Raw genomic sequence first — 27,518 nt, forward strand, 5'->3', positions numbered from 1 at the left:
ATACTTAGTTTCATTAAAAGTGCCGGGAGCAGAGAGCCTACAGTGGCTGAAGCAGGTTGGCAAATGTTCCCTGATGAGGGTAGGACACGTGCTGGCAGAGTTTTCCCATCTTTGTTCAACTGGATGTCTCTTGGCCTAAAGATCAGTCTATAAGCACTTTATTTTTTCAGGCCCATACTGGCTGATTTTTTTTTTTTTGTAGATGGAGTCTTGCACTGTTGCCCAGGGCTGAAGTGCAGTGGTGCGATCTCTGAATAGGTGAGATTACAGGCACCCACCACCTTACCCAGCTAATTTTTGTATTTTTAGTAGAGACGGGTTTTCACTATGTTGGCCAGGCTGGTCTTGAACGCCTGACCTCGTGATCTACCCACCTCGCCCTCCCAAAGTGCTGGGATTATGGGCGTGAGCCACCATGCCCAGCCTTTTTTTTTTTTAACCCCTAGGCACTCACAGTTGGTACTATGAGAGAAAGCCAAATATTTCAGTCAGTATGTCTCCTGTATTGCTGGTCTTAGCTGCTGTTTCATTCTTTGGTAAATTTGCCACCTAGCTTTGTACTCTCTAGGTGAAACTCCTACGGTATCTTTGTAATTATTTCATCAGTAGGTGTTGTTTTTCATTCTTAATACACATACTTGGGGTTCCAAAGGAGTTTGAAAACTGGAGTTGTTGGATCAAGGGCTATCCTTGGTGGAAGAAGAAAAAGTCCTCAAGGGAAATGGTGAGGCTAGGAGTGAAGAGCAGAGGCTAGAGGCTATTGAAAATAAGGACTTGGATTCTTGCTAGTTCGATCCGGAGCGGAGAGCGGACCCCAGAGAGCCCTGAGCAGCCCCACCGCTGCCGCCGGCTTAGTTACCATCACATCCTGGGAGGAGCCGTAGCTGCCGCAGCCGGCCCCAGTCACCATCACTGCAACCATGAACAGTGAGACCGAGACCCAGCAGCCGCCCGCCGCCCCCGCCCTCAACACCACCGACACCAAGCCCGGCACTATGGGCAGCGGCGCAGGAAGCGGTGGCCCGGGCGGCCTCACATTGGCGGCGCCTGCCGGCGGGGACAAGAAGGTCAGCGCAACGAAGATTTTGGGAACAGTAAAATGGTTCAATGTAAGGAACGGATATGGTCTCATCAACAGGAATGACACCAAGGAAGATGTATTTGTACACCAGACTGCCATAAGGAAGAATAACCCCAGGAAGTACCTTGGCAGTGTAGGAGATGGAGAGACTGTGGAGTTTGATGTTGTTAAAGGAGAAAAGGGTGCGGAGGCAGCAAATGTTACAGGTCCTGGTGGCGTTCCAGTTCAAGGCAGTAAATATGCAGCAGACCATAACCATTATAGACACTATCCACGTCGTAGGGGTCCTCCACGCAATTATCAGCAAAATTACCAGAATAGTGAGAGTGGGGAAAAGAACGAGGGATCAGAGAGTGCTCCCGAAGGCCAGGCCCAACGCTGGCCCTACTGCAGGCGAAGGTTCCCACCTTACTACGTGCGGAGACCCTATGGGCGTCGACCACAATATTCCAACCCTCCTGTGCAGGGAGAAGTGATGGAGGGTGCTGACAACCAGGGTGCAGGAGAACAAGGTAGACCAGTGAGGCAGAATATGTATCGGGGATATAGACCATGATTCCGCAGGGGCCCTCCTCGCCAAAGACAGCCTAGAGAGGACGGCAATGAAGAGGATAAAGAAAATAAAGGAGATGAGACCCAAGGTCAGCAGCCACCTCAACGTCGGTACCGCCGCAACTTCAATTACGGACGCAGACGCCCAGAAAACCCTAAACCACAAGATGGCAAAGAGACAAAAGCAGCCGATCCACCAGCTGAGAAAGTAAATGCGGGCTTACCATCTCTACCATCATCCGGTTTAGTCATCCAACAAGAAGAAATAAGAAATTCCAGCAATAAGAAATGAACAAAAGATTGGAGCTGAAGACCTTAAGTGCTTGCTTTTTTCCTGTCCCAGATAAATAGAACTATCTGCATTATATGCAGCATGAGGTTTTTATTATTTTTACCTAAAGATGTCTCTTTTTGGTAATAACAAACGTGTTTTTTAAAAAAGCCTGGTTTTTCTCAATACGCCTTTAAAGGTTTTTAAATTGTTTCATATCTGGTCAAGTTGAGATTTTTAAGAACTTCATTTTTAATTTGTAATAAAAGTTTACAACTTGATTTTTTCAAAACAGTCAACAAACTGCAAGCACCTGTTAATGAAGGTCTTAAATCATTGAAAAAAAAAAAAAAAAAAGAAAATAAGGACTTGGCCGGGCGCAGTGGCTCACACCTGTAATCCCAGCACTTTGGGAGTCCGAGGCGGGCGGCTCACAAGGTCAAGAGATCAAGACCATCAACATGGTTAACATGGTGAAACTCCGTCTGTACTTAAAATACAAAATTAGCTGGGCATGGTGGTGCATGCCTGTAATCCCAGCTACTTGGGAGGCTGAGGCAGGAGAATCGCTTGAACCTGGGAGGCGGAGGTTGTAGTGAGCCAAGATGGTCACTGCACTCCAGCCTGGGCAACAAGAGCAAAACTCCATCTCAAAAAAAAAAAAGAAAATAAGGACTTACACAAAGTGTACTGTTAATGAGATGTAGTTTAACACCTTTTTATTTTAGTATTGTACCTCATTGCTAACTCCCAAATAATACTCTTTCCTTTTTTCTGTACTAGAGCCATGTATACAATGGATGTGCAGTAAATAATTGGTGGGAAAGTTGATATCAACCTGAGCCTCCTATTTCCATGTTCATTAGGTACATTTTATCTTTACCAACAATTGTTCCACTAATAAAATCTTAGGGTTTTTTGAGACAGAGTCTTGTTGACACCAAGGCTGGAGTACACTGGCACGATCTCAGCTCAATACAACCTCTGTCTTCTAGGTTCAAGTGACTCTCCTGCCTCAGCCTCCTAAATAGCTGGGATTACAAGTCTGTGCCACCATGCCTGGCTAATTTTTGTATTTTTAGTAGAGATGGGGTTTCACTGTGTTAGCCAGTCCCATCTCAAACTCCTGACCTCAGGTGATCTGGAGTCGGTGATCTGCCCACCTAGGCCTCCCAAAGAGCTGGGATTACAGTTGAGCCACCATACCCGGCCTGTTTTTTTTGTTGAGACAGGGTCTGGCTCTCTTGCCTGTGCTGGAGTGCAAGCTGGAGTATAGTCATGCTATCATAGCTTATTGCAGCCTCAAATTCCTGGGCTCAAGTGATCTTCCTACTTTAGCCTCCTGAGTAGCTAGGGCTACAGGCACGTGCCACCATGCCTGGCTGTTTTTTTTTTTAAGTTAGAGTTAGTATCTCACTATGTTGCCCAGGCTGGTCTCAAATTCCTGGGCTCAAGTGATCCTCCCACCTCGACCTCCCAAAATGTTGAGATTACAGGCATGAGCCAACATGCCTGGCACTAAAAATCTTAGTTTTGAGCTTGCCACACTCTGACTGTCATATTATCTCCTATCTCTCCAGCTTTTACTCCTTTTAGAATTTTTTTTCAAAAATTGTGCAAGCTCTTTTGGACCTCTAGTTTATGTATAGACTAGAATACATATATATGTATATGTGTGTGTACATACATATAACATATGTATATATATATTCTAGTTTATATTTATATCTGATCTCAAGTGATCTGCCCTCCTTGGCCTCCCAAAGTGCTGGGATTACAAACGTGAGCCACCGTGCCCAGCCTGTACCCATATTCTTTGCCCTCTTAATGCTCTGGATAATCTATTTCTAATTCTATACAAGGCCAACCCCTACATCTAATTAAGAGTTTTATTTTTTGACTGGGCATGGTGGCTCATGCCTGTAATCCCAGCACTTTGGGAGGCCAAGGTTCATGGACTGCTTGAGCCCAGGAGTTTGAGACAAGCCTGGGCAACATGGTGAAACCCCATCTCTCCAAAAAATACAAAAATTAGTTGGGAGTGATGACGTGCACCTGTAATCTTGGCTACTTGTGAGGCTGAGGCAGGAGGATTGCCTGAGCCCAGGAGGCAGAGGTTGCAATGAGCCAAAATCACATCACTCCATTCCAGCTTGGGTGACAGAGTGAGTCCCTGTTTCAAAAAAAAAAGAAAAAAAGAACTAAAAAAAAATTGTGTTTTTGCAATTATCCCTCCATAACTCTTACGTCATGAATTTTTTCTATTAGATTATTCCTGTCAATTTACAAATATACTATTCTATTTCCCATCTTAAGAAACCATCATTAATCTTATACCCCTCTCATTCATTCATTTGATTCAACAAGTTTTTTTTTTTTTTTTTAACTGGGGGCAGGTGTTGGGATTATGGCAGTGAAAAAGACAGATCCCTGCCTTCATGAAGTTTCTATTTTAGTGGAGGTAATTAGTTGATAAGATAAATGAGTAAAATATGTAGTATATGTTGATGAATACTATGAAGAAAATAAAGCAGGAGGGGAGATTTTGGTTTTATTTTTTATTTATTTATTTTTTTGAGATGGAGTTTCACTCTTGTTACCCAGGCTGGAGTGCAATGGCGCGATCTCGGCTCATCACAACCTCTGCCTCCTGGGTTCAGGCAATTCTCCTGCCTCAGCCTCCTGAGTAGCTGGGATTACAGGCATGTGCCACCATGCCAAGCTAATTTTTTGTATTTTTAGTAGAGACGGGGTTTCACCATGTTGACTAGGATGGTCTCGATCTCTTGACGTCGTGATCCACCCACCTCGGCCTCCCAAAGTGTTGGGATTACAGGTGTGAACCACCGTGACCAGCGAGATTTTGGTTTTAAATAGCTGGATCAGGAAAGACATGTCTGAGAAGGGGATATTTGAGTAAAGGCCTAAATTTAGGGTGTGACAAAGAGGCATTTAGACTATTTATGGAAAGAGTGTACTGGGTAGAGCGAATAGCAAGTGGCCTAGGCCAGAAGAGTACCTCCACCTCTGAAGTTCATGTTTGAGGAACAGCAGAAGTCCAGTGTGGCTGGAGTGGTGTAAGAAGAATAGTAAATGAGCTCAGAAGGAAAGTTGGGTAGAGGAGAGCTGGATTGTGAAGAGTAATTGTGAAGGGTCTTATAGGCTGTATTTTGGTGATTACAGTTGAATGAGATAGGAGGCTATTAGAGAGTTTTGAGCAGAGGATTCACATACTCCAACGTTTTAATCTGATCTCTTTGGCTGTTGTATAGAGAATTGACTGGGAACGTGGAAGCAGAGAGAACAGTTGGGGGGCTATTGCAGTAATTCAGGCGAAAAAGCAGTGGTATGAAATAATTGTGTAAAAATAGGAGAGTGCTCTTCTTACACCTTAAAAGAGTTGTCTGTGTCTTCTGCTTTTGTTTCCTTTCCCTCTTTTTTTTTTTTTTTTTTGAGATGGAGTCTCGCTCTACTTCCCAGACTGTAGTGCAGTGGTGTGATCTTGGCTCACTGCAACCTCTGCCTCCCAAGTTCAAACGATTCTTGTGCCTCAACCTTCCTAGTAGCTGGGATGACAGGCATGTGTGACCACGCCCAGCTGATTTTTGTATTTTCACCATGTTGGCCAGGCTTGTCTCAAACTCCTGACCTCAAATGATCCACCTGTCTCGGCCTCCCAAAGTGGTAGGATTACAGGCGTGGGCCACATGCCTGGCCTTTCCCCCTATTCTTGAACCCATTCCAGTCAGCCTTTTCTTCTCCTTCTACTGGTTGCCAAGGTCAGTGCCACATTGCCAAACCTTGTGGTCAGTTCTCAGTCTTCATCTCACTTGATCTATGTATTTGACATGTTTGATTATTTCATCATTTGGCTTTTGGGATCATGCTCTCTTGATTTTCTTACTGTCTTGCTGGAAGAGTTTCAAAGGTTCAGTATTCTGCTTCTACAGCTGTTCTCCTGCTTTATGTGATTTCATCAGATTCTATTGCTTTACGTTCTGTGTGCTGACAACGCCTACATTTATTTTTCTGAGCTTGACCTTTCTCCTGAGGTCTATACTGTCTTTTTTGTTTCTTGTTTATTTGAGCGGGAGTTTTGCTCTTGTTGCCCAGGCTGGAGTGCAATGACAGGATCTCAACTCAATGCAACCTTCGCCTCATGAGTTCAAGTGATTCTCCTGCCTCAGTCTCCTGAGTAGCTCGGATTACAGGCATGTGCCGCCACGCCCAGCTAATTTTGTATTTTTAGTAGAGACAGGGTTTCTCCGTGTTGGTCAGGCTGGTCTTGAACTCCCGACCTTAGGTAATCCGCCCGCCTCGGCCTCCCAAAATGCTGGGATTACATGAGAGAGCCACCGTGCCCAGCCAGTCTATACTCTTATTATTTTTGAGACAGGGTCTCACTCTGTTGCCAAGGCTGAAGCACAGTGGCATGAACGTGGCTTCCTGCATCCTCAACCTCCTAGGCTTAAGCGATCCTTCCACCTTAGCTCCCAAGTAGGTGGGACAACAGGTGCTGGCCACTGTGTCCAGGTAGTTTTTAAATATTTTGTGGAGACAGGGTTTTGCCATGTTGCCCAGGCTGGTCTCGAACTCCTGGGCTCAAGCGATCTGCTTGCCTTAGCCTCCCAAAGTGCTGGGATTACAGACATGAGTCACTGTGCCTGGCCCTACTCCTTTTTGAATAGTCTATGTAACATTTTCATTTGGATAGCTCAGCGACCTCTCAAACTTAACATGTCTAAAAATGAACTTTTGATTTTTGCTTTCTAGTCTGCTTCTTTCCCAGTCTTCCTCATGTCTATAGATGGCACTACCATTCACTCATTTACCGGAACAAAACTTGAGGTTGTATTTGATTTTTTTCTTGACCTCTCCTTTATTCTACATTTAGTCCCTCAGGTCTGTTTGCTGCTACAGTCGTCCCTCAGTATCTCTGGGGTTTTGGGTCCAAGACCCCCTGCAGATACCAAAATCTGTGGATGCTCAAGTTCTTTATATAAAATGGCATAGTATTTGCATATAACCTATGTATATCGTCCCATATACTTTAAATCATCTCTAGATTATAATACATAATACAATGTGAATGCTTTGTAAGTAGCTGTTTTACTGTATTGTTTAGGTAATAGTGACAAGAAAAAAAATCTATACATGTTCAGTATAGATGCAACCATTCATTTTCTTTTTATCTGAATACAGTCATGTTCTGCATAATTATGTTTTAGTCAGTGATGCACCACATGTATGGTGGAGGTCCCATAAGATGATGATGGTGATGTTTTTTTTTTGAAACTATCTTGCTCTGTCGCCCAGGCTGGAGTGCAGTGGTGGGATCTTGGCTCACTGCAACCTCCGCCTCCTGGGTTCAAACGATTCTCCTGCCTTAGCCTCCCAAGTAGCTGGGATTACAGGCACCTGGCACCACACCCGGCTAATTTTTGTGTTTTTAGTAGAGATGGGGTTTCACCATGTTGGCCAGGCTGGTCTCAAACTTCTGACCTTAGGTGATCCACCCACCTCAGCCTTCCAGAGTGCTGGGATTACAGGCATGAGCCACTGCACCTGGCCAGATTATTATTTTTTCATTTAAAAAACATTTTTTTTTGTAGAGATGAAGTCTGGCTGTGTTGCCCAGGCTGGTCTTGAACTCTTGGCCTTAGGGGATCCTTCTGCCTTGGCTTTCCAAAGTACTGGGATTACAGGCATGAACTATTATGCTTCCTATAAGATAATAACAGAGTTGAAAAATTCCTGTTTCCTAGTGATGTCTAGCTTTTATAACGTTGTAGTGCAGCAGGTTACATGATCATGGTAATGCTGGTGTAAACAAACCTATTGCACTGCCACTGGTATAAAGGTACAGAACGTATAGTTAGTGTATGCACAGCACATAACACTTGATGATAATAACCAACTATGTTACTTGCTTATGTATTTACTGTACTTTTGTTATTTTAGAGTGTACCCCTACTTATTAAAAAATGTTAACTATAAAACAGCCTCAGACAAGTCCTTCAGGAGTTATTCCAGGGAAGGCATTGTTACCATAGGGGATGACATCTCATTTCATCTCCATTATTGCTCCATTATCGCTCCTGAATACCTTCCGGTGGGACAAGATGTGGAAGTGGAAGACAGTGATATTGATGATCCCAACCCTGTGTAGGCCTAGGCTAGTGTGTATGTTTGTATCTTATTTTCTAACAAAACAGTTTAAAAAGTAAAAAAAAGAAAATTTTTTTTTAATGGAAAAAAGATTACAGAATAAGGATAATAAAAGAAAATATTTTATATAACATGTTTGTATTTTAAGCTAAGTGTTATTACAGAAGAATCATAAAGTTAAAAAAGCCTGGGCATCATGGCTTGTGCCTGTAATCTCAGCACTTTTGGGAGGCTAAGGTGGGAGGATCACTTGAGCCCAGGAGCTGGAGACCAGCCTAGGCAACATAGGAAGGCTGTCTCTACCAAAAATAAAAAAATTAGCTGACTGTGGTGGCTTACGCCTGTAGTCCCTGCTATGTCGGGGGCTAAGGCAGGAGGATGGCTTGAGCCCAGGAGTTAGAGGCTGCAGTGAGCTATGATTGTGCCACTGTACTCCAGCCTGGGCAACAGAATGACACCCTTTTTTAAAAAAAAAATTAAAAAGTTTATAAAGTAAAAAATTATAGTAAGCTCAGGTTAATTTATTATTAAAGAAAGAAAAATATTATATTTTATTTCATTTTTGAGATGGAGTCTCTTTCTGTTGCTCAGGCTGGAGTGCAGTGGTGCAATCTTCGCTCACTGCAACCTCTGCCTCCCGAGTTCAAGTAATTATCTTGCCTCAGTCTCCCGAGTAGCTGGGATTATAGCTGCCTGCCGCCATGCCTGGCTAATTTTTATATTTTTAGTAGAGATAGGGTTTTGCCACGTTGGTCAGGGTAGTCTTGAACTCCTGACTTCAGGTGATTCACCTGCCGTGGCCTCCCATAGTGCTGGGATTACAGACATGAGCCACTGTACCCAGCCTAAAGAAATAAAAATATTTTAAAATAAACTTACTGAAGCCTAAGTGTACAGTGTTTATACTAGGCCTTCACATTCAGTCACCACTCACTCACTGACTCACCCAGAACAACTTTCAACCCTGCAACCTTCATTCATGATAAGTGCCCTATTAGGGTATACCACTTTCTATCTGGGACTACAGATGTGTATCACCACACCTGGCTGATTTTTGTGTTTTTTTGTAGAGGTGGGGTTTGCACTGTGTTGCCCAGGCTGGTCTTGAACCCCTGGGCTCAAGTGATCTGCCACCTCAGTCTCCCAAAGTGCTGGGATTACAGGTGTGAGCCACTGCTCTCAGCCCATTTTAAAATCTTTTATAACATTTTTACTGTACCTTATCTACATTGAGATATGTTTAGATACACAAATACTGTTGTGTTACAGTTGCCTACAGTATTCAGTACAGTAGTATGTTATATAGGTTTGTAGCCTAGTAGCAATAGGCTATACCATATAGTCTAGGTGTGTAGTAGGGTATATCACATAGGTTTGTGTAGGTACACTGTGACGTTCATATAACAACAAAATTGCCAAGGGATACTCACTTCTCAGTATATGTCTCCATCATTAGGTGAGGCATGACTGTATTTTTGGTCTGAGGTTGGCTGAATCCATGAATGTGAGGCCCACTGTATTTGCATAAACCCTACATACATCCTTCTGTATACTTTAAATCATCTCTAGATTACTTATAATACCTGATACAATGTAAATACTATGTAAATAGTTGTTATACTGTATTCTCGATTTTTTTCATTTTTTTTTTTGTTGAGACGGAGTCTTGCTTTGTTGCCCAGGGTGGAGTGCAGTGGTGCAGTCTTGGCTTACTGCAACCTCTGCCTTCCGGGTGCAAGTGAGTCTTCTGCCTCAGCCTCCTGAGTAGCTGGGACTACAGGTACGCATCGCCATGCCCAGCTAATTTTTGTATTTTAATAGAGACGGGTTTCACTATGTTGGCCTGGCTGGTCTCAAACTCGCCCACCTCGGCTCTCAAAGTGCTGGGATTACAGGTGTGAGCTACCACGCTTGGCCGGTTGTTATGCTGTATTCTTAAACTTGCATTATTTTATTATTATTATTTTCTTGATTAGCATTTTGTTGAATCTGTAGGAGAACCCGTGCATATAGAGAGCTGACTATACATTGATGTTGCATGTGACTTCTTTACCATCTCCACCAGTACTCTAGTTCTAGCCTCCATTATTTTTCATTTGGATTACTGTAAAAGTCTCCTAATTGGTCTTCTTGATTCTATTCTTACTGCCCTCCTCCTCTCCCCTGTAACATTTTACACGAGTTATCCTAAAAAAGCTTAAGTCAGAGTTTGTCATCCTCCCCCCTATTCAAAATCCTACAGTGGCTTTCCATCACAATTTAGATTCAAATTTAAAATGCTTACTTTTTCCTACAGGATTGTACATGGTCTGGCCCTTGGACTTATCTCACCTCATTTTCTTCATTCTTCGTCTTGTTCACTGAGCTGTAGCCACATTGGCTGCCTTGGTGGTCCCTGAATATGTTAAACATGCTCCTGGCTGAGGACATTTAAAAAATCATTATTGAGGACTTTTACATTAGTTTGTTTATTTTAACTTAGATATTCTTTTTCCAGATATATGTATATAGCAGGCTTTCTCATTTCTCTCTGGTCTCTCTTCAGAGACCACCTCCTCAAAGAGGCTTTCCTTGACTAGCCTTTCTAAAGTAACTTTTTTGTTACTCCTTTTCTTTTATTATTCTTGTTCTTTATTCACCTGTTATTGTCACATACTGGTTGTTTATTGTCTTTCTTCACATTAGAATATATTCTTGAGGACAGGAATTTGGGTTTGTTTTTTTCACTGCTATATCTCTAGTTTCCAGAATTGTTTCTTACACATAGAAGATGCTAAACAAATATATCTTGACTGAATACGTAGTGATTGAGATTGGGTCAAATTCTCTGAGTTCAGATTCCAGCTCTGTGACCTGAAACAAGCTACTTAAGTTCTCGAAGCCTAATTGTTCCATATTTATAGAGGAGATACTATTATCTGTTTCATAAGGTTATTGTGAGGGTTTAGTTAATCTCTGTAAAACACTTATTATGAAAGCTGATGATAATAGGAAGCACTTAGTAATGATTAATTATATTTTCAAGGTACATGCACAGAATGTGTGAATATAGAGTTCATATTTTATAGTGTTCTCATCTGCTTTTTAGAAATAAATATAATAGAAAAAGATATATTGGCTGGGCATGGTGGCTCACACCTATAATCCCAGCACTTTGGGAGGCTGAGGCGGGCGGATCACCTGAGGTCAGGAGTTTGAGACCAGCCTGGCAAACATGGTGAAACCCTGTCTCTACTAAAAATACAAAAATTAGCCAGTCGTGGTGGCACGTACCTGTAGGCTGAGGCAGGAAAATTGCTTGAACCCAGGAGGTGAGGTTGCAGTGAGCTAAGATCTCGCCATTGCACTCCAGCCTGGGCGACAAGAGCAAAACTCCGTCTAAAAAAAAAAAAAAGAAAGAAAGAAAATGATATCTTGACCTTTGATTTGTTGGTGTTACTAAACTGTTCTCTTACTTTATTCAGCTTGAATGGAGGCTTTAATTTGTGCATTTTCCCCTTTGGGCAAACTTTTATGGATTTCTGTATTAAGTAAGTGGCTTAGAAAATAGAATAGTCTCCCTAGGTTTTAGAATGTAATTAAGAACAAATTCAGCCCGAGGGAAACATGTGTTAAAATTCTGTGATACCATCTTAGTTGTACCTTTAGTGTAGGTTTCTTAAGGGTAAACCTGAGTAATAGATGCACATATCCTTTAACCATTAATTTGTTGGAGATTAATAAGCCGCATAGTTTCTCTGACATTATTTCAGCAAAGCACAAGTAATATAGTTTTGTCAGACTTTTTTTTTAATAACGGAGTCGCACGCTATCACCTAGTCTGGAGTGCAGTGGTACAATCTCGGCTCACTGCAACCTCCTCCTTCTGGGTTCAAGTGATTATCCTGTATCAGCCTCTGGAGTAGCTAGGACTATAGTCGCACGCCACCACACCCAGCTAATTTTTATATTTTTAGTAGAGACGGGGCTTTAAGTTTCTGTTTAGTGTCCTTTCATTTGAACCTGAAGATGCCTTTTAGCATTTGGTTGTAGAACAGGTGTAGTGGTGATGGATTCTGCTTTTTTTTTTTAATCTGAAAATGTCTTGATTTCTCTCTTTATTTTAGTTTTTTTTTGAATTCAGAGTCTTGCTCTGTTGCCCAGGCTGGATGTAGTGGCACAATCTTGGCTCACTGCAGCGTTGACCTCCTGGGCTAAAGCAATTCTCCTGCCTCATCCTCCTGAGTAGCTGGGACTACAGGCACATGTCACCATGTCCAGCTAACTTTGGTATTTTTTGTAGAGACGGGGTTTTGCCTTGTTGCTCAGGCTGGTCTTGATCTCTTGGGCTCAAGCGATCTGCCTGCCTCTGCTTCCCAAAGTGCTGGGATTACAGGCATGAGCCACTGCATCCAGCCTTGATTTTTTTCCTTATTTCTGAAGGACAGTTATGCTCAAGGTAGAACTCTATGTTACCCTACTCACTTCTGGACTCCACAGTTCTGATGAGATATGAGCTGTTCGTTGATTGAGGATCACCTGTATTTGACAAGTTGCTTTTCTCTTGCTGCTTTCAATATTCTTTCTTTGCCATTGGCTTTGACAGTTTGGTTATCATAGGTCTCCATATAAGCCTTTTCGAATTTAACTGGTTTAGAAGTCACGGAGCTTCTTGGATGTGTAGATTTGTATCTGTCATCACATTTGGGAAGTTTCTGTATGTGATTTCTTCATATGTTCTTTTTTTATTTTTTGAGACAGAGTCTCGTTTCGCCACCCAGGCTGGAGTGTGGTGGCACGATCTTGGCTCACTGTACCACCCTTCCTCTTGGGTTCAAGTGATTCTTGTGCCTTAGCCTTGTGAGTAGCTGGAACTACAGGCGTGCACCACCACATCTACTGATTTTTGTATTTTTAGTAGAAACAGGTTTCACCATGTTGGCTGGGCTGGTCTCGAACTCCTGACCTCATGATTTGCCCGCCTTGCCTCCCAATGTGCTGGGATTAGAGATGTGAGCTACTGTACCTGGCCTCTTTCCATGTTCTTACTGCCCCTTTCTCTTCTAGAATTCCCATATTTATATATTGTTTGTTTCACTTTTTTTTTTTTTTTTTTTTTTTGCAACAGAGTCATGCTCGTCGCCCAGGCTGGAGTGTAGCGGCGCAATCTTGGTTCACTGCAACCTCTGCCTCCCAGTTTCATGCAATTCTTGTGCCTCAGCCCCCTGAGTAGCTGGGATTACAGGCATGTGCCACCATGCCCGGTTAATTTTTATATTTTTAGTAGAGATGGGGTTTTGCCATGTTGGCCAGGCTGTCTCTAACTCCTGACCTCAACTGATCCGCCCACCTCAGCCTCCCAAAGTGTTGGGATTACAGGCATGAGCCACCAAGCCTGGCCTTATTGTTCACTTGAAGGTGTCCCACAGGTTCCTTAGGCTCTGTTTACTTCTCATTCTCTTTTCTTTCTGCTTCTTAGAATGTATAATTTCAGTAGTCCTCTCTTCAGTATCGCTGATTATGCCTTTGCATGGTCAGATCTGCTGTTGAATCCCTCATCTGAATTTTTTCATTTTAGTTATTTTTCTTTTCATTTTCAGAATTTTTTTTTTTTTTTTTTAAATTTTCTGCTGGGCACGTTCCCTTTTTTGGTGGGGGTCTCACTATGTTGCCCAGGCTGGACTCAAACTCCTGGGCTGGAAAGATCCTCCCATCTCAGCTTCCTGAGTAGCTGGGACTACAGGTGCACACTAGCACACTTGGCAAGATCTTTATATTTTATGCTAGTCGTTTATGAGGTGTATTTTGCAGATACTTTTCCTCTTCTTTAGTTTCTTCTCATTTTTTAGCATTATCTTTTGGAGATAGAAGTTTTAAAATTTGATGTTCAATTTATAAATTTATTTCCTTTAAAATTGTGCTTTATGTCTTATCTTAGATCTCTGCTTGACTCAGTTACTCAAGTTTTCTCTTGTATTTTACTATGGAATTTTTTTTTTTTTTGAGACGGAGTTTCGCTCTTGTTACCCAGGCTGGAGTGCAGTGATGCGATCTTGGCCCACTGCAATCTCCGCCTCCCAGGTTCAAGTGATTCTCCTGCCTCAGCCTCCCGAGTAGTTGGGATTACAGGGATGCACCACCATGCCCGGCTAATTTTGTATTTTTAGTAGAGATGGGGTTTCACCATGTTGGTCAGGCTAGTCTCAAACTCCCAACCTCAGGTGGTCCTCCTGCCTAAGCTTCCCAAAGTGCTAGGATTATAGGCGTGAGCCACCACGCCTGGCTTGGAAGTTTATACTTTTAGGTTTTATTAGTGATCCATTTAGAGTTAATTTTTGTGTATGTTGTCCATATATGCCTGAGGTATGGGTTGAGGTTCATTTATTTTGTGTATGGAGAGAAAGCAGAGGCTTTCGATATTGAGAAAGAGAATAGACTTTGGCCGGGCTCGGTGGCTCATGCCTGTAATTCCAGCACTTTGGGAGGCCGAAGAGGGTGGATCACGAGGTCAGGGGATCAAGACTAGCCTGGCCAAGATGGTGAAACCCCGTCTCTACTAAAAAATGCAAAAAAAAAAATAGCCAGGTTTGGTGGTGGGTGCGTGTAATCCCAGCTACTCAGGAGGCTGAGGCAGAGAGAATTGCTTGAACCCGGGAGGTGGAGGTTGCAATAAGCTGAGATTGCGCTACTGCACTCCAGCCTGGGCAACAGAGCGAGCCTCTGTCTCAAAAAAAAAAAAAGAGAGACAGAATAGACTTTGATAAGTGTGGCTGGGTTTGACTCTTGGTAGGGTGGGTCAGGAAGAATCTGCCGCAAGGTATAGAATTTCTGTACCTACTGGATTGCTGGTATATGGGGGAAGACAACCCCTAATGAGAGTTAACCTGTTTTTAGCCTGACAGACAAGTTTTTAGTGTGTACACTCCTGTTTTTGGCTGTGAATTTTTTGCCTACTTGGAATCCTATCCTTAATAGCATAGTGCAGAATAAGCACAAAACTTGCATTTTGGGTTAGTCTGAGTCTGAGATTTGTTTTGGTATTGTGGAGGAGGGAGATAGTTCTGAGTCAAGAGAGGGAGGGCTCTTGAGGACTTACCTAGGGCAATAGGAAAAATAGGCACAATTCTGTAAGCTGAATTAAAAGAGAAAGCAGTAAGCTCTTAAGAGTTCACAGGAACACGTAGAGATTGTGTAGTCTAGCAATTTTCAGTCTATTCTTTTTTTTTTTTTTTGAGACGGAGTTTTGCTCTTGTTACCCAGGCTGGAGTACAATGGCATGATCTCGGCTCACCTCAACCTCTGCCTCCTGGGTTCAGGCAATTCTCCTGCCTCAGCCTCCTGAGTAGCTGGGATTACAGGCACGCACCACCATGCCCAGCTAATTTTTTGTATTAGTAGAGATGGGGTTTCACCATGTTGACCAGGATGGTCTTGATCTCTTGACCTCGTGATCCACCCGCCTCGGCCTCCCAAAGTGCTAGGATTACAGGCTTGATCCACCACGCCTGGCCTCAATCTATTCTTAAAGACGAAATTTATGTGGCATATATTAGATACTTTATTGCTACAATAGAAAAATACAGGTTATATGTAATTTCTGGCATGTTAGCTGTAATTCCACCTTTAAAAAAACCTCACTTAAGAAAGAATATTATTATATCAATGAATTGACTTTATTATAGTGTTTACCAAGAACTTGCTGTTTAGTGTATTTAGGTTGCTGTAATAAAATACCATAAACTTAGTAGCTTATAAACAACAGAAATTTATTTCTCACAGTTCTGGAGGCTGGGAAGTCTAAGATCAAGATGCCAGCACATTAACTGTCTGGTGAGAAACACTTTCTGGTTCGCAGATGGTGCCTTCCTGCTATATATCATCACGTGGTGGAAGAGGTTAGGGGTTTCTCCTGAGGCTCTTTTATAAGAGCTCCAATCAATTGTTTAGAGCTTCACTTCCGTGACCCATTTATCTCCCAAAGTCCCTACCTTCTATTGCCATCACCTTGGGGATGAGGATTTCAACATTTCAATTTTGGGCGGGGGCGGGATGTAAACATTTGGTTGATAGCACCTGCTTTCATTTAATTTAGAAAGTAAACCATTTGCAGACTTGAATACTTTATTATCAATTTCTTTCTTTCTTTCTTTTCTTTTTTTTTTTTTTTTTTTTGAGATGAAGCCTTACTCTCTTGCCCAGGCTGGAGTGCAGTGGTGCGATCTTTTTTTTTTGAGACGGAGTTTCGCTCTTGTTACCCAGGCTGGAGTGCAATGGCGCGATCTCGGCTCACTGCAACCTCCGCCTCCTGGGTTCAGGCAATTCTCCTGCCTCAGCCTCCTGAGTAGCTGGGATTATAGGCACACACCACCATGCCCAGCTAATTTTTTGTATTTTTAGTAGAGACGCGGTTTCACCATGTTGACCAGGATGGTTTCGATCTCTTGACCTCGTGATCCACCCGCCTCGGCCTCCCAAAGTGCTGGGATTACAGGTGTGAACCACCGCGCCCGGCCAGTGGTGTGATCTTGGCTTACTGCAACCTCCACCTCCCAGGTTCAGACCATTCTCATGCTTCAGCCTCCCGAGTAGCTGGGATTGCAGGTATGTGCTACCACACCTGGCAATTTTTTTTTTTTTTAATTTTTAGTGGAGATGGAGTTTCACCATGTTGGGTAGGCTGGTCTTGAACTCCTGATCTTAGGTGATCGGCTGGCCTTGGCCTCTCAAAGTGCTGGGATTACAGGCATGAGCCAGTGCACCTGGCTGTTATCACTTTCAAATAATTTGTGACACAGTTCTCAACATTTATAAACATATCTTTGTTGGCGGCATCATATGGAAAGCTGTTGAACTAGTTTGATGGTTCTCAAACTTTAGCATGTTTCAGAATTCCCTAGAAGGCTTGTTAAAACATTGATTGTCAGTGCCCACCCTTGGAATTTCTGATTTAGTAAATTGGAGGTGGGGCTTTAGAATTTGCATTTCTAATAAATTCACAGCTGCTGCTGCTGCTGCTGGTCTGGAGATCACACTTTGAGAATCACTGCCTAAAGCAGTTTTTCAGAACCTACTTTTCTTTTTGTTATTTTCCTTCAGTAACCTGTGAAGTAAGAAGTTTTACTCTCCTATAATGTAGGAGATATCCCTTGTGTAGTTGAAGAGAGCTATTCATGTCTCCTTCAGTTTTCTTTGAGGCTAAATACAGTTCCTCTAATAGTTGTTAGAAAGTGACTGTAATTTGTGGTTATGCTAATATTTACTATGGCCATAGCAGTGTTTTGTTTGTAAACTTGTGTGTCCTTCTGTATTCCATGACTGTTAAGCGTACCACCCAAACCAGAAACCTGAAAGTCATCCTAGATTCCTTCCTGTCCTCAACTCTGTATTTTGCTTAAGAATTATTTGATTGCAGAAATAGTAGAGACCAGTTTGATCTAATTTAAGCAGAAAGGAAGAGGTTATTATAAGGGTACAGTGATATCCCATTGAAACAAAAACCTGGAGTTTGGCTGGACCTCACAAGGGAGTAGAAATGGGAACTAGAAAACTGCAAGAAGTAAGTTAGTGTGGAAGTTGGTAAGGAAGTTCTGCTTCTCATGCCTCTTTTCTTTCTGTGTAGGACTATATGTGATGCTGTCTTATTTGTGTCGTTCTCCCATCCTTATCCTTTAATGATTTCCTGAGTAAATTCAGTAATGCTCTGCTGTTTTAAAAAGTCCAGTCTAGGCCAGGCATGTGGCTGACACCTGTAATCCCAGCACTTTGTGGGGGCTGAGGAGGGTGGATCACTTGAGGCCAGGAGTTTGAGACCAACCTGGCCAACATGGCGAAAACCCATCTCTACTAAAAATACAAAAAATTAGCTGGGCATGGTGGCGCACACCTGTAATCCCAGCTACTTGGGAGGCTGAGGTACTAGAATCACTTGAACGTAGGAGGCAGAGGTTGCAGTGAGCTGAGATCACGCCACTGCACTCCAGCCTGGGTGACACAGTAAGACCCTGTTTCAAAACAGACAAACAAACAAGGTCCAGTCTAGCTGAGCAAAAGAAGCAAGACATAGAAGAGCAGAAGAGTCCACACTGACTGATTTCATTCATCCATGTAAAGTTTTTTGCACTTTATATGATTATGCTATTAGAGGTCTGGATAATGGTTACCCTTGGGGGATCGAGGGTAGTGACAGAAACAGTGCAAGGAGGCTTCTGGGGTACTGTGTATTTTCTTTCTTCCTTCCTTTTTTTTTTTTTTTTGAGACAGTCTCACTCTGTCACCTGGCTGGAGTGCAGCGGTGTGATCTCGGCTCACTGCAACCTCTGCCTCCTGGGTTCAAGCAATTCTTCTGTCTTAGCCTCCCGAGTAGCTGGGACTACAGGTGTGCGCCACCATGCCTAGGTAATTTTTGGCTTTTTAGTAGAGATGGGGTTTCACCTTGTTGGCCAGGATGGTCTCGATCTCTCGACCTTGTGATCTGCCCTCCTCAGCCTCCCAAAGTGCTAGGATTACAGGTGTGAGCCACCACTCCCGGCTGGGGTACTATGTATTTTCAATGTTTTAATCTTGATGCTGCTTAGTGGATATGTTCAATTTGTGAAAATTCATTGAGTCTATGCTTAGGTATGTGTACTTTTCTAAAATGAGTAATATACTTCAATAAAAGTTAAAAATCCTAGCTTAAACATTTACATTTCATATTTAATTTATATTTCCTTTCCTTTCACAGGTTTTGAATCAAAGAGACTTGGGATAAGCAGGGGTGTGAGCCTCTCTTTCTTTTCTCCTCTCCTGTTTTCTAGTTTCTTTCTTTGGTGTCTTGTGGCAGGGAATAGGGAGATTGAAAAGTATATGTGTTTCTCTTAATTGGTACTGATCTAATTCTTTTTTCATTGTTCTTTCTCTGGCTAAAACTGATTATTCATCCATACAGTGTAGCAGGCATCCAAATGCTTGTTCTCTCATGCAGCTGGTTGTAAGTTTTTTCTTTGGGGATGGGGTATTTCCCTCTCTACATTGCCTTCATAGAGGATATCCACTTTAGCTTGATGTCTTCCAAGTTCTCTTGATGCCTTCTTAGTTCTCTCCACCTAGAGCTTCTTGCTGTGCTTGTCACGTTTGTGCGTGGCCAGCTCTTTTTAATTGGTTACCAGCATTAGTCCAAACTCTGCTTCCTTCCCTGGTTTCTCCTTGATTCATAGGTACTGTTTCATCCTTGACATACCAGATAGCGCAAATATAGGCTGTTCCCTTGCTACCTTCTATTTTGCATTAAGTTCTATTTCCTGTTCCTTCTGTCTCACTGCTCACTCCTGCTACACTTAGGTGCCTGGACACATCAAATGTTTGATGATTCAGTGCCTCACTATCCTCCTTTATTCTTTTATTCATTTACTACCATGTTTTGAAATTGTCGTTTTTTTCTTTTCAGGTATTTTTTCTTCACCAACTTCACTCTTCTTTATATGTTTGGGCATTTGTAAATCATGTTTTGGGTAGTCACAACCAACCAATATTAGTAATTTCCCATTTTGTTTTGAACTCACTAATCACAATATAACTGTAGAGAATTTTTTTCTTTCTTTTATTAATCTTAGAGATCTGGATATTTCCTCCTTTTTTTCCCCTTGTGGCTTTTAGTATTGCCATAGTGCCAGTTACTTGAATCTTGTTTTTCAAATGGCATGTGACATGGGATCAGTTATTTTTTTATACTTCTTGTCTCTGTACTGTCTAGATCAGTTTGATGTGTTACTTATCTGTATTTTTTATAGCTTCTTTCATTGACATATAATAGATATACCTCATTGCCTTTGTTTTTTTTCTAAAGTTTCTTATTTATTATAATACTCCTGATTAGGTGGGTGTTGGCTTAAAGATGTCTACATGTTGATGATATTGTTGGACACTGCTTACTGAATGAGGAGAAAGAGGTGTTGGAGTAGAATGGAATGGACTAGACTAAAAGGAAAAGGGAAGGTTCTGTCAATGTTTCATATTGCCTGTATTTTTTCATAGCATTTTATACTTTTTATTTGAAAACCTGTATTTAGCTCCTCTTATAGGCAAATAAAGAAAGTTGTAAGATTAATTTTATCATTAATTGAATGTTAGAGGTATTTCTAGTTTTATATGACAGGTAAAGTCTACCATTCAATGATTTTCTTAAAAACTAAAATATGCGGCCGGGCGCGGTGGCTCAAGCCTGTAATCCCAGCACTTTGGGAGGCCGAGGCGGGTGGATCACGAGGTCAAGAGATTGAGACCATCCTGGTCAACATGGTGAAACCCCGTCTCTACTAATACAAAAAATTAGCTGGGCACGGTGGCGCGTGCCTGTAATCCCAGCTACTCAGGAGGCTGAGTCAGGAGAATTGCCTGAACCCAGGAGGCGGAGGTTGCGGTGAGCCGAGATCGCGCCATTGCACTCCAGCCTGGGTATCAAGAGCGAAACTCCGTCTCAAAAAAAAAAAAAAAAAACTAAAATATGCTTTTCTTTATTGGATATAGGAAAGGTATAAATAAAAGGAGAAATATAAATAAACTTAACTAAAAAGTGTACTCATTATGAATAATATATCCTATCAAAGTGTCTGTCATCCTGTGACCCTTCTCATCTATTTTTCGTTTGGCATTTTATAATCAATATCCTGTGCCCTTTACAGCATACCCAGCTTTTACTAAAAAGTATGTTTCTGTCTTTAGCTATTGAGGGGGAAGTATAATATGTTGGCATTTTTAAACTGTAATGAGTGTTGTAGAGATGTTTAATATAAAGTTCTTATACTTCAAAAGAGATATTAAAGACTTATGTCTTACTTTTTTCTTTTTGAAGGATGTGGTAACTGGACTTAGTCCCCTGCTCTTCAGGAAACTCAGTAATCCTGACATATTTTCATCCACTGGAAAAGTTAAACTTCAACGACAGCTGAGTCAGGATGATTGTAAGTTATGGAGAGGAAGCCTGGCCAGCTCTCTGTCGGGTAAATATCTGATTTTTTTTTTTTTTTAAAGAAATGTGGGACTGTGTGGTCAATATTTAAGGGTGTATTAATTAACTTGGCATCTTGACAGTTTCTTTTCTGGTAGTAGTCTTGTGTAGAACACTTATGGTAAGGCTGTCTTTCTCTCCTTCTTCTTCATGGAATCTCTGATTGCTAACCTGCAGGACCTGATAGATATTTCTTGGTTGATCACCACTACTGGTTACTCTCTCTCATTCTGATTTTTACTCTCTGCCCACTTCTGTAGACTTTACATTCTTTGCTTCTGTAGATTTTCTTTTTTTCTTCATTCTCAAAACCTAAAAACTCACAGTGGCCTCTCTACCTCCTTCAAAGAAAAGATACTTAATTAATTTAAGGGGAAAAAATTATACAAAGAAGGCACAGTATAAAAGGAAGCAATTACATTGTGGCATAATTCTGGTCAGTCAATAGAGTTTTTAAAAAAGAAAACCCATTTGATCTCAGCTAAAAATATGAGATTAGTAGAGAAGAAAATGTAATCTCACCATACTCTTCTACCCACAAATAAACAATTTTCAGTTTTCTTTTTCTTCTTGTTCCTTTCAGGGCTATTCCATTGGCCTTATTTTCCTACTCTTATATTGAAATTTTTATTTTTGCTGGTCATATATTTAGCCACATAGAGCCATTTCTTGTTTGGTTTTTGATAGCATTCTGTTCCTCTTTTAAAGGGATGTGATTATCTTTTTTTTTTTTTTTTTTCGGAGACAGAATCTCACTTGTTGCCCAGGCTGCAGTTTAGTGGTGTGATCTTGGCTCACTTCAACCTCTGCCTCCTGGGTTCAAGTGATTATCCTGCCTTAGCCTCCCAAGTAGCTGGGATCATAGGCAAGTGCCACCATGCCTGGCTAATTTTTGTATTTTTGGTAGAGACAGGGTTTCACTATGTTGGTCAGGCTGGTCTTGAACTCCTGACCTCAAGTGATCCGCCCATCTTGGCCTCCCAATGTGTTGAGATTACAGGCGTGACCCACCATGCCTGGCTGGGATATGATTATCTTCTGATTGTCATGAGTAAATTAGATTTTTGATTTTAAAATGTGGCTGAGTGTGGTGGCTCACGCCTGTAATCCCACCACTTTGGGAGACCGAGGCAGGCAGATCACTTGAGGTCTGGAGTTCAAGACATGACAAAAGCCTATCTCTACTAAAAATCCAAAGATTAGCCAGGTATGGTGATGCATACCTGTGATTTCAGCTACTCAGGAGGCTGATGCACAAGAATTGCTTGAACCTGGGAGGCGGAGGCTGAGTGAGCATCATTATACTCCAGACTGGGCGACAGAGCGAAACTGTCTCCAAAACAAAACAAAACAAAACAAAAGGAAAAAGTTTTCTTACCTGGATCAACTCTTTCTTTTGAGCACCTAACAACCAGAATATTCAGTGTTTTGTTTTGAAATGCTAAATTCCTTTTATCCTGTGAAGTAATTGCATGGATACTGGGTACATTGTTGAAATGTGGTTGTGTTTGTTCTTTCTATGGAACTTTCCAGTTGTCTGATTTTAGCCCATATTTTATGCCTTTTGGGGTGTTACTCATTTCTGAGTGCTCAGCCTAAGATTTTGCAGGGTAGACTGGTACCCCACCTTTTTTTTTTTTTTTGAGACAGAGTCTCTTCTGTCGCCCAGGCTGGAGTGCAGTGGTGCGATCTCAGCTCACTGAAACTTCCACCTTCTGGGCTCAAGTAATCCTCCTACCACTTCAGCCTCCCAAGTAGGTGGGACTACAGGTGTGCACCACCACGCCCAGCTAATTGTGTATCTTTAGTAGAGAGAGGGTTTCGCCGTGTTGCCTAGGCTGGTCTTGAACTCCTGAGCTCAAGCAGACCTCCCTCAGCCTCCCAAAGTGCTGGGATTATAGGTCTGAGCACCAGGCCAGGCCAGATACTCCACTTAATTGCAATCTGCTTCATGCTTACTATACCTTATGCCTTTCTTTGCCCAGTTCCATTGGTTATGATCCACCTATCTGCTTTAGATTTACCCCTAGTTTTTTCAGTCCCTCATTGTCAATGTCTGTTCATTTCTGTCATTCTGGCCTTTGTTTGCTTACTTTTTTTTTTTTTTTTACGACAGAGTCTCTCTCTGTTGCCAGGCTGGAGTACAGTGGCACCATCTCAGCTCACTGAACCTCTGCCTCAGCCTCCTGAGTAGCTGGGACTACAGGCGTGTGCCACCACGCCCAGCTAATTTTTGTATTTTTAGTAGAGATGGGGTTTCACCCTCTTGGCCAGGTTGGTCTCTATCTCTTGACCTCGTGATCTGCCCACCTTGGCCTCAATTGCTGGGATTAGTCACAAAAATACCCAATGTAGTAAAGATGTGAAGAAAGGGCTTAGGGGATTACAGGCATGAGCCACTGTGCCAGACCCTTCTTTTTTTTTTTTTTTTTGAGACAGAGTTTCACTCTTGTTGCCCAGGCTGGAGTGTAATAGTGTGATCTTGACTCACTGCAACCTCCACCTCCTGGGTTCAAGCTTTTCTCCTACCTCAGCCTCCTAAATAGTTAGGATTGTAGGCATGCACCGCCATGCCTGACCTTTTTTTTTTTTTTTTTTGTATTTTTAGTAGAGATGGGGTTTCACCATGGTGGTCAGGCTGGTCTTGAACTCCTGACCTTAAGTGATCTACCTGCTTCAGCCTCCCAAAGTGCTGGGATTACAAGCATTAGCCACCGTGCCTGGCCAGCTTACTTCTTGAGTCTCTTTATTTTATTTTATTTTTTATTTTTGAATCTCATTTTTATGGTGTTTCCTGGAGGACAAAAGATAAAAGCATGTGCTTAGTCTGCCGTCTTTAACTGGGAATGTTTTATGCAGCAGCCTATTGAATTATTGTAAGAGTAGTAATTAGAATTTTTAAGAGATTTTCTTTTTTTCTGTATTATTTATTTACTAAAGGACTTGTTATTCTGTTTGTTTATGTTGTTCCTTCTGTCTTTTTTCTTTTCCTCACCTTGGCAGTCCTCGGTATGCTTCATTCCTTACTGATGTATACTCAAATAGGTTTCTTCTACAGTGTTCCCTCAGGCCTCTTTATTTTGAAGAGAGAGATGATAGTAATCTTTGTATGAATAGGGTAAGTTAAGCTGACCTTCCTTTAGAATTAATAGGAGAGAAGTAGGCAGGTCATCTGGAGAAATGCACATTTGCAGAATGAAGGAAAGAAGGCAGACAGGCAGGCTCTACTCTGGGCTTATGGAAGTTTTGAGTAGAGAACCATCATCATAATCATTATTATTTTTGTGGAGGGCTTTATGGAAAGACTTTCCAGTAAAAGGGACATTTGAGTGAGACTTGAAAACTTAACTAGATTTTAAAAACATATTGTAATTTTCTAGTAAAATATGCTAGTTATAAAAAAATTCACTACAAAAATATGCATTATGTCAAAGTGAAGTCTTTCCTTTTTTAATTTTTTTATTTTTTGAGACAGCTTCTCATTCTGTTTCCCTGGCCAAAGTACAGTGACGTGGCCATGACTCAGTGACGCCTTGACCGCCTAAGCTCAAGTGATCCTCCCCTCTTCTCCTCAGCCTCCTGAGTAGCTGGGACCAAAGGCACACACCACCATGTGTGGCAAATTTTTTTCTTGGAGATGGGGTCTTGCTTTGTTGCCCAAGCTGGTCTTGAACTCTTGGGCTCAAGCGATCCTCTTGCTTTGGCCTCCCAAAGTGCTGGGATTACAGGTGTTAGCCACAACACCTGTCCTGAAATCTTTCCTTTTTTTTTTTTTTTTTACTTAGTAGCATGAAAACGGAGAAATCTTTCTTAATTTTTACTTTCTTCTATGTCTTAATTTTCTTCTATGGTTAGCTTTGTTAAATTGTTCTCCAAATGAATTGTTATCATATTTTGTTAGCAGCAAAAACAACAGTATCCCCTAAGCCCTTTCTTCACATCTTTACTACATTGGGTATTTTTGTGACTAAGATTTTGCCAGGCACAGGAAGTAGTTTCATGACTAAGATTTTGCCAGACACAGGATGTTTTCAAGTGAGGTGAGTGATTATGATAAAGCCAGGGGAAAGTACAGGGCATAATATGGAAGTGAGTGAGTGAATAAGTATGGAAAAGAGTGGAAGGAGATGAGGTCAGAAAGATAATTTGGGTTTATGGAGGGTCTTTTTCATATGCTAAAACGTTTGGCGTAATTTTTTCAAATAATAAGGAGCCATCAGAGGCTTTTAAGGAAGGAAATGACATGAACACATTTTTGTTGGTTAGATCACTAGCAGAAGTGTGAAGAATGGTGTGAATAAGGGGAGAAATAAGACCTTCACCTCAGAAAGTCATTGCAGGCTGGGCATGGTGGCTCACGCCTGTAATAGGCAGGGAGTTGGAGACCCGCCTGGCTAACATGGCAAGACCCCGTCTCTACTAAAAATTTAAAAAATCAGCCGGGTGTGGTGGTGCACGCCTGTAGTCCCAGCTACTCAGGAAGCTGAGGCAGAAGAATCGCTTGAGCCTGGGAGGCAGAGGTTACAGTGAGCTGAGATCGAGCCACAGCACCCCAGCCCAGGCGACAGTGAGTGAGCCTCCACCTCAAAAAACAAAAAAAAAGTCATTGCAATTCTCCATACTCAGTCTTTATAAGTGACTCTCTCTCAATGAGATTAAGGCAAACAGTAAACCTGAACTGAGCACATGGAGTCTGGTGAGAGCAGTATAGATTCATTGTTTGCCTGCTGGAAACTTGCACCACTAATGTTACATTGAGTTGATGAGAAACTATGTAGGCTAGAAGGGATTGAAAAACTCCTAGACTGCTAGATTGGGTGTCAGAGTGGAAGGCTGGCATGTGATGAATATTATTGAGAACATAAAATAGTTAATCCATTTTAGTGTTCCACTTGCCATTATCCTCACCACCAAGACAATCAGAATTTTTAGTGGATAGTTGGAAATTTTAATAGATTCTAAAATGGATGTGGAACAATTTTACTTTGTATCAGTATGATTTTATCCACTTGATAGCACTGTATTGGTATTTTTTCATTCATTTATAAATAAATAGTTACAAGTATATTTTCCAAACCTTGTGTTTGAAGGAAAGCAGCTGCTCCCTTTGTCCAGCAGTGTACATAGCAGTGTGGGGCAGGCGACTTGGCAGTCGTCAGGAGAAACATCAAACCTGGTTCGAATGAGAAACCAGTCCCTTGGACAGTCTGCACCTTCTCTTACTGCTGGCCTGGTAAGTGTTCATAAAGGTGGCGTTTTGCTCTATAAAAATTCTTAGTTGTCATTTGTCATTGTGACATCTGTTCTTTTTCCTTTTTAGGATTTGGAGAATTCAATTTCCCAAAGTGAAGTATGGAAAAGAATGACTTTTTAATTTTTTTGTTTTTTTTTTTAGAGATAGGATCTTGCTTTGTTTCCTAGACTGACTTCAAACTCCTGGGCTGTAACATTCCTGTTGCCTCGGCCTCCCAAGTAGCAAGGACTACAGGTGCATGTCATGGGATCAGGCTAAGAATGAATTTTTTTTTTTGAGATAGAGTTTTGCTCTTGTCACCCAGGCTGGAGTGCAATGGCATGATCTTGGCTCACTGCAACCTCCGCCTCCTAGGTTCAAGCAATTCTCCTGCCTCAGCCTCCTGAGTAGCTGGGATTACAGGTGTGTGCCACCATGCCTGGCTAATTTTTTTATATTATTAGTAGAGATGGGGTTTCACATTGTTGGCTAGGCTGGTCTTGAACTCCTGACCTCAGATAATCTGCCCCCCTTGGCCTCCCAAAGTGCTGGGATTACAGGTGTGAGCCACTGCTCCTGACCTTAAGAATGAGATTTTAATTGAGTCTATTTTGATTGCCCTCTCATCAGTGGTACTAATTGTATAGTGAGGGTCAAGAAAAAGATTCCATATGGTTGTAACTTTAATGAGTAAATTTTCCTGGGAAAGAACATTCTTTTTATAGAAATGATTCTAAATCCGGTAAAGTTGTGCTGCTTTGGTTTATAGCTCTGTGGTATACCTATTTGGTATGTGAGGATAGGGAACATGTTTGGCACATCGTGGGTACTTAAGTATATATATATAAGAATAAGGGCCAGATGCAGTGGCTTATGCTTCTAATTCTTGTACTTTGGGAGTCTGAGGCAGGAGGATCACTTGAGCCCAGGAGTTTGAGACTAGCCTGGGCAACGTAGTGAGACCTTGTCTGCACGAATAATAATAATAATAATAATAATAATAATAATAAAAAATTAGCTGAGCAAGTTGGCGCGTGCCTGTGATCTCAGTTACTCAGGAGGCTGAGGTGGGATAATTGCTTGAGTGTAAGCAGTTGAAGCTGTAGTGAGCTGTGATTGTGCCACTGCACTCCAGTGATAGAGTGAGACCTCGTCTGGGAAAAAAAAAAGCCTTTTGTCTAGGCTTTGTATGATAGGCAGGGCCTTACAAAATTTAAGCTGTGTACATTGGGTAGGTTGTTTTGTTTTC

The 27,518-nt window shown here is 41.8% G+C and overlaps 1 protein-coding gene and 1 pseudogene across 4 annotated transcripts in view; both read left to right on the forward strand.

Moving 5' to 3' along the window:
• The window catches only part of MAST2 (microtubule associated serine/threonine kinase 2), a 232,577-nt gene that overhangs the window by 11,352 nt on the left and 193,707 nt on the right, over positions 1-27,518 (forward strand). For 3 of the 4 annotated variants that reach the window (XM_012434554.3, XM_012434548.2, XM_012434549.2), the window contains exons 2-3: positions 20,881-21,028; positions 26,127-26,269. In XM_012434554.3, coding sequence (XP_012289977.2) covers positions 20,881-21,028; positions 26,127-26,269 — 291 coding nt within the window. Of the gene's footprint in view, positions 1-20,880; positions 21,029-26,126; positions 26,270-26,356; positions 26,387-27,518 lie in introns of those variants that run through there. The other variant, XM_012434553.2, reaches the window with a different exon arrangement.
• Positions 906-2,260, forward strand: LOC105705015 (Y-box-binding protein 1-like; annotated as a pseudogene).

This window comes from Aotus nancymaae, unplaced genomic scaffold, assembly GCF_030222135.1.
Source record: "Aotus nancymaae isolate 86718 unplaced genomic scaffold, 86718_ANA_hifiasm-v0.15.2.pri h1tg000007l, whole genome shotgun sequence".
NCBI lineage: Eukaryota > Metazoa > Chordata > Mammalia > Primates > Aotidae > Aotus > Aotus nancymaae.